The sequence below is a fragment of the Neofelis nebulosa genome, chromosome 17 (assembly GCF_028018385.1).
Source record: "Neofelis nebulosa isolate mNeoNeb1 chromosome 17, mNeoNeb1.pri, whole genome shotgun sequence".
NCBI lineage: Eukaryota > Metazoa > Chordata > Mammalia > Carnivora > Felidae > Neofelis > Neofelis nebulosa.
In genome coordinates this window covers 34,063,991-34,070,683 of record NC_080798.1, presented here as the reverse complement: position 1 = coordinate 34,070,683, position 6,693 = coordinate 34,063,991, and the positions used below count along the sequence as shown (strand labels likewise).

General features: G+C 48.5%; 1 protein-coding gene across 1 annotated transcript; it reads right to left on the bottom strand.

Annotated features, from left to right (window-relative positions):
- Positions 1 to 4,358: 4,358 nt before the first annotated feature.
- LOC131499200 (sterile alpha motif domain-containing protein 1-like) lies at positions 4,359 to 6,081 on the bottom strand. The gene is made up of 4 exons (XM_058707038.1): positions 5,590 to 6,081; positions 5,290 to 5,355; positions 5,007 to 5,071; positions 4,359 to 4,472 (listed from the first exon to the last, which is right to left on the bottom strand). Exons 1-4 carry the CDS (start codon positions 6,079 to 6,081, stop codon positions 4,442 to 4,444), a joined length of 654 nt encoding a protein of 217 aa, XP_058563021.1. The 3' UTR covers positions 4,359 to 4,441.
- Positions 6,082 to 6,693: the final 612 nt, after the last annotated feature.

The window sequence follows — 6,693 nt, the reverse complement described above, 5'->3', positions numbered from 1 at the left end:
AAAGTTTGACGCCCAACTGACTGAGTCAGCCAGGGGCCCCTTACATGATTCTTTTTATTAGGCGGTCATTATGACCATTTTTATGCTTCCCTACTAAAGGGTATTTAACTCGTTTTGAGGCTTCTGCTAATACAATGATGGTATGGTGAACGTCCTGGGTTGAAGATATACACATTTTATGTTTGAGTAGCTACTGTTAAAATGCCATCCAAAGTGGCTGTACCAATTTACATTCCCTCCAGCAGGGGATGGGGGTTCATAACCATTCCCCTACCCCCTCACTCTTAATACAAAATAGCAGTCTTTTACCCTTTTGCCAAACCGGTGGGCAAAATGTTACTTTATTTTTTTTTTTATTTTTTTATTTTTAAAAAATTTTTTTTTTCAACGTTTTTTATTTATTTTTGGGACAGAGAGAGACAGAGCATGAACGGGGGAGGGGCAGAGAGAGAGGGAGACACAGAATCGGAAACAGGCTCCAGGCTCCGAGCCTCAGCCCAGAGCCTGACGCGGGGCTCGAACTCACGGACCGCGAGATCGGGACCTGGCTGAAGTCGGACGCTTAACCGACTGCGCCACCCAGGCGCCCCCAAAATGTTACTTTAATTTGCATTTCCTTGATAGATATAAGATATAATATTATTTCATTTGTTCTTTGGCCTTTCAAGTTTATTTTCCTAAGAATTGCTAATTTATATCCTTGGAAATTTTAAAATCATGTTTCCATTTCTTATTGATTTGCATTAACTCTTTATATATTATAGATACTGGTCTCCTCCCCTCCCCATCACACACACACACACACACACACACACACACACACACTGTATTTGTCAGCTCAGAATGCCATGACAAAATAGACTGGGTGGATTTAACAACAGAAATTTATTGTCTTGCAGTTTTGGAGGCTGGAAGTCCCAGATCAGGATGCAGCTAGGGTTCATTTCCCATGAGAGCTCTCTCCCTGGTTTGTAGGCAGACACCATCTTGCAAGAGAGCTCTCTAGTGTCTCATCTGGGGACACTAATCCTAATCCCATCATATCAAGGCCCCGCGCTCTTGTGATCTCATTCGACCTTAATTACCTCCTCACAGGCCCTGTCCCCAAACAATCATATCAGGGATTCAGACTTCAGTGTATGAATTTGAACGGATACAATATAGTCTATAGCACACATATATAGCAACTACTTTCTATTGCCGTGTAGCTTTGGTTATTTTATTTTTAGTTGTGGTAAAAGGCACAGAACATAAAATTTACCATCTTAACCACTTTTATTTTATTTTTTAAAGTTTGCTTGTTTGTTTATTTTTAGTAACCTCTACACCTAACATGGGGCTTCAATTCATGAACCTGAGACCAAGAGTCACATGCTCTTCCAACTGAGCCAGCCAGGCACCCCTGTTAACCAGTTTTAAATGTACAGTTCAGTAACGTTAAGTACATTTAGATCATCGTGCAACCAATCTCCAGAACTCTTTTCATCTTGCAATACTGGAATCCGTACCCTCTAAACAACTTCCCATCCTCTTCTCCTCACCCCCTGGTAAACACCATTCTACTTTCTATCTCAATGAATTTGACAACTCTAGGTACCTCATATAACTGGAATCATACGGTTTTTTTTTTGTGTGTGTGACTGGCCTACGACTCCACGTTGTAGCATAAATCAGAATTTCTTTCCTTTTAATGGTTGAATAATATCCCACCGTAAGTAAACACTATGTTTTGTTTACCCATTCATCTGGCAGTGGATACCTACCTTGCTTTTACCTTTTGGCTATTGTGAATAATGCTGCTACGAACACGGGTCTACAAATATCTCTTTGAGGGCCTGTTTTTAATTCTTTTGGGTATATCCCCAAAGGTGGAATTGCTGGGTTATATGGTAATTCCATTTTTAATTTTTGGAAGAGCGGCAGTACTGTTTCCACAGTGGCTGCACCATTTTACATTTCTGCCTGTAGCATACAAGGTTCCAGTTTCTCCACACCCTTGCCAACACTTATTTCGGTTTTGTAGTCATCTGCTATGGTCTGAATGTTTGTGTTTCTTGGGGTCTTTGGGAGGTGATTAATGGAGCTCTCACGAATGGGACTAGTGCCCTTATAAAAGAGACCCCACAGAGCTCCCTAGTCCCTTCTGCCATGTGAGGATACAATGAGAAGTCTTTGACCCAGAAGAGGGCCTTCATTGGACCATGCTGGCACTCTGATCTCAGACTTCTAGGCTCCAGAACTGTGAGAAACAAATTTCGGTTGTTAATTGCTACTCAGTAATATTTTGTTCTAGTAGCTTCAACAGACAAAAACATCATCCTGAGTATGAGGTGATTCAGATTTGTTTTGATGCTTTTTGTAACACAAGGCAAGCCAGAAGCAAGAAAACAAGCATGGTTAGTTGCAAGGGACTGATTTTAGTCAGTCAGCCTGGGTTCAAATCCTGACTCTACCACCTTCTAGCTATGTGATCTGTTAAAAACAAGACAACAGGTCCAAAATGGGGTCACTTGTGCTAAACCCCATGTCACCAAACAGAGACTCAATTATAGTTTTGGTTCTCCTAGAAATGGCATCTTAAACCAGTTAATCAGGAACTGCCTGATCAGCACTAGTCAGGTAATATGCCTGATAGACTCCTCCCATCTCCTAAAGGAAAGTAACTTTGCAATAATCAACCTGGGTTTATTTTCTTCCTTTTTTCTCTCCTTTCTCTTCCTTCCTTCCTTCCTTCCTTCCTTCCTTCCTTCCTTCCTTCCTTCCTTCCTTCCTTCCTTCCTTTTCCGATTATAACTTCATTGTTCCTGCTCCCTTCTGCCTATAAAAGTCTTTCAATTTTGTGCAGCGCCTTGGAGTTCCTTTCTATCTGCCAGATTTGTATCAAATTTTTGCTTAAATAAACACATACACCTCAGTTAATTTTTTAACCGACCTCATGCGAATTACTCGCAGCCCTATTGCCTCCTCAGGAAAATGGGTATAATAATCACACCATTCTTCTAGAGTTTAAGGATCAAGTAAGATCATGTACTTAAAAGGGCTTAGCACAAGGTAATCTCAAATGTTCGATCTTTTAGGTCTTATTTAAAAGAATCATCTCTACCCCAGAGGAATAAACACTGTCCTATTTTCCCCTTCTAATTCTTTTATAGCTTTGTTTTTGCACTTAGGTATTTAAGTCAATTGAAAAAATTTTTTTCACATGATATGCAAAAGGGTAGCCAATTGTTCACTGACTAGTGTTGCCTTTGGCCACTGACCCATCATCTCTTACTCGAAGCTACACGGGGCCCGTTTTTGGACTCTCCTCTCTGTCCAACGGATCTATTCCTGAGCTGACACCACTTCCTAGACCTTTAGAACAAGTAATGCTAGCGGGTGAGGGCAAACCCTGTCCGTTGTTCCTTTTCAAAACTGGCTTTTCTTGCACACTGTATTTCTAAACTCAGCCTATTAGATCTTAAAAATAAATCCTGGTGGGCTTTTGAATGAACTATCCTGAAAAACTAACTTGGAGGAAAACTGATGTGTTTACCGGATTGTGTCCTCTCACTGGGAAACTTTTGTCTCCCAGAATTCTGTTTCTCCCTTCTTAGCCAACCCAGGTAAATCTGAGTGTTCTCTTTCACCAAGGACTGGATCATAACCACAATGGATAAAAGCTCTTATTACCCTACTTGCCTTTGGAGAAAAAAGGGGCTGGAGACAAATGGCCAGATGAAGTGATTTGAAAGGAGCTGAACAATCTGTTTTGGGGAGACAGGCTATTCAGGGTGGTGACCTTGGAAACGCAGCTGACGGTTTGCCAAGACAGGCCCCTGGGCCTCCTGGACTCTCTCCTCTGATGGCTCCGACAATGGGCAGCTTTGCAGGAGCAACTAGAAAATTCCAGAAATCACAGGGCTTTGGGACTGGGGCCTGGTTTTAACTATCTCCCCCACCAACCCCATTATACAGATGAACAAAGGGAGGTTGAGAGGGGGAAGTAAGAGACAAACATATGGGTCTAGTCTCCCCTCCGTCCCCAGAACTGAGCTTGACTTAGCAGGAGGCTTGAGTGCCACCTGAAGGTGGGGGAGAACGTATTCTGCCCCCAGAGCTCCATCCCAGCCCCAAGAGAACAGTGTCCATGTCTCAGGATTTCAATTTTCAATCGGGCAGTTCCCTCCCATTAGGCTCCCCCTTCCCCACACCTCCTTCCCCTTTAAGAAGAGACCAGTCCTTGGCTTATGCCATTCATAGGGTTTATTGTCACTTGCCAGCAGCTGGCAGAGGAAAGGGACACACAGCCAAGCCTCACCACAGAAGAGGTGGCCCTGGACCACCCAGCTCTCCCACTTGGTTCACACGGGGTGCGGGTCCTCACTGGCAGCAGCTACACTTCTCGGCCTCAGCCTCGGTGCCCTCTTCACCTTTGCACACACAGTCCTTGGTGCATTTCTCACACTCCGCCGGGCAGCAGGAGCAGCAGCCTGCAGATCAAATGGGGAATGCCCAGTGTGATGGCCTCTCCCTGCATCTGTCTCCACCAAAAGGGAAAGGGGAAGGGAGGGGTGCTAGGGGCCTAGGCGCTGCCCCCTTCCTAGTCTCACACTGCAGTTTGACTCAGCACCTATGGCATGTCAGTTGCATGCTGGGCTACCACTGGGGAGGAGTACCCAGTAGATAGCCCACAGCCCCTTGTGTGGGTGCAGGGGAGTCCCACGGATGGGGTGGGGGTTAGTGCTGGACCTTTAGGGGAAAACATCACAGGGTAAACAATGGCCTTGAAAAGGGACTTGAAGGATGAACTTGGAGGAACAGAGATGGTAGGGGCTCCAGGAGACGGTGGAAGGTTCTATGGCTAGTCTTACACACTCCCACCTCCTCCTCCCCAAGCATATTACACTGCTTCCAGGGAGACTTGGGGGAGGTCAAACTGAGGAGATCCTCAAAGGCCTGAGAGGGGCCAAGGGACCCAAACTCCAGAGCTAGCCCCCAGCTTCACCACTCCCTTCTCCAGGTACTTGAGGTTTTGAGGTGAGGGTTTGGACCAGGGTAGAAGGTCTCCATCATAGCTGTCCATCAGAATCTGGGAATATAGAAAAACATCTTGCCACAGGCATGCTGAAGCAGTCACTGGGGGCAGGGCCCGAGCAACCGTATGTTAAGGCCTCCCCAGGTGGTTCTGTCCCAGTAAGAGTCAAAAGCAATGTCACAGGGGATCTAGGGGTCTCTCCATCTTGCCTAGGGAGATGCTGACTTCAGGGAGCAGGGGGCAGGGGCGGGGGGAGGGGTCCCCATACTCACTCTTCTTGCAGGAGGTGCATTTGCATCCCTCACACTTGCAGGAGCCGTTGCAGGTACAGGAACCACCTAGAAGGGCGGACGCCGCAGGAAGGGTTAAGGTGCTAAAAGTGGGGTGCGGCCAGGCATAAAGGAGGAGGTGGGGTGCCAAATCTCAGTGCCCTGTGGGATATAGCCATGTCTACTCTTCAACGACGTTAAAAATGGCAAACATGGAGGGTCCCGTCCTTGAGCCCAGGCGTCGGGCATCCGTTTCCTTGCAAGTCAGGGGCGCGCTGAGCGAGGATGGGGGCGGGGGCTCACCAGTAGGGCAAGGGCAGGTCTCGGGGTCCATGTCCAGAGGAGCTGCCGCTGGAGGAGGTGAACTGGCTTCTCCCGGCAACTGGACGCACTAGTGGCAGCAGGTGGCGAGGCTTTTATAGCCCCAGGCGGGGGCGCGCATGCACAGCCGGCTCGCACACGGCGCCCCCTCTCTCCATCTGGGCACACAGGCTTAGGCGGAGGCGCGCATTGCGGCAGCCGTCCCCCCTCCCCCGCCCTGTGCCCGGCCGGGCGCTCCCCCCACCCCACCGCACCCAGCAACCGCGTGCGTGCACTACCGGGTGCGCGCGGCGCTCCTGAACTCCCGGCCGGGGCCGCTTCCCGCCGCGTGCACGGAGGGGCGGGGGGGGGGGGGGGAACACTTCCCGTTCGTCCGTGTGCGTGCCGCCGTGTGCACCGCTGGGGACGGGTCCGCCGCTGCAGCCGGCCAGGACAGAGAGTGCGCACTTCTCTCCTCAAACGGCGGCATGGCATGTTTCCCGCATGTTTCCCGGCCCTTCCCTGCCTCTCTTCTTATTCTAGGATTCTGGGGCGCCAGGTTAGTCAAAATGGGGTGCTGAGCACCCTGCTGCGCTGGGACCCCATTCCCTCATCTCTTATCAAATAGGAAAATAATCCTAACACCAGTGGAAGGGCCTTGCAAATTGGTTTTGGGAGGGGCTGGCTCTGGGAAGCCTAAAGGACAGCGCTGGGGTGACTGATGGGAGGGGTGGGGGGAAGTGGGGGTGGCACTAGGTGGCTGCATCCCAGCTTCACAGGGAAGCAGCTTTCCTTTTATCTCTTCCTTCTGTGGAGTCCCTTGTGCCGGTGGCAGGCTGAAAAAGTGGTCCCCAAAAGATATCCATGTCAAATCCCAGAACCTGTGACTGTTACCTTATTTGGAAAAAGGGTCTCTGTAGATGTCATTGAATTAAGGATCTTGAGATGTGATCATCCTGGATTGGGCCCTAAATCCAATGACAAGTGTTCTTATAAGACACACGGAGAATAGACAGATGAGGAGACAGTGTGACCAACCACAGGAGACAGAGATTGTAGTGATGTGGCCCGCAGCCACCACAAGCCAGACCCAGAACAGTTCACATC

What these genes read in the sequence shown, in the direction of transcription:
- LOC131499200 (XM_058707038.1), bottom strand. Translation starts at nt 6,081, where the DNA reads ATGCCATGCCGCCGTTTGAGGAGAGAAGTGCGCACTCTCTGTCCTGGC. An exon ending in GACCTGCCCTTGCCCTACTG is followed by an intron (nt 5,356 to 5,589) that starts GTGAGCCCCCGC and finishes CCGCCCTTCTAG; the next exon opens with GTGGTTCCTGTACCTGCAAC. An exon ending in ATGCACCTCCTGCAAGAAGA is followed by an intron (nt 5,072 to 5,289) that starts GTGAGTATGGGG and finishes CTATATTCCCAG; the next exon opens with ATTCTGATGGACAGCTATGA.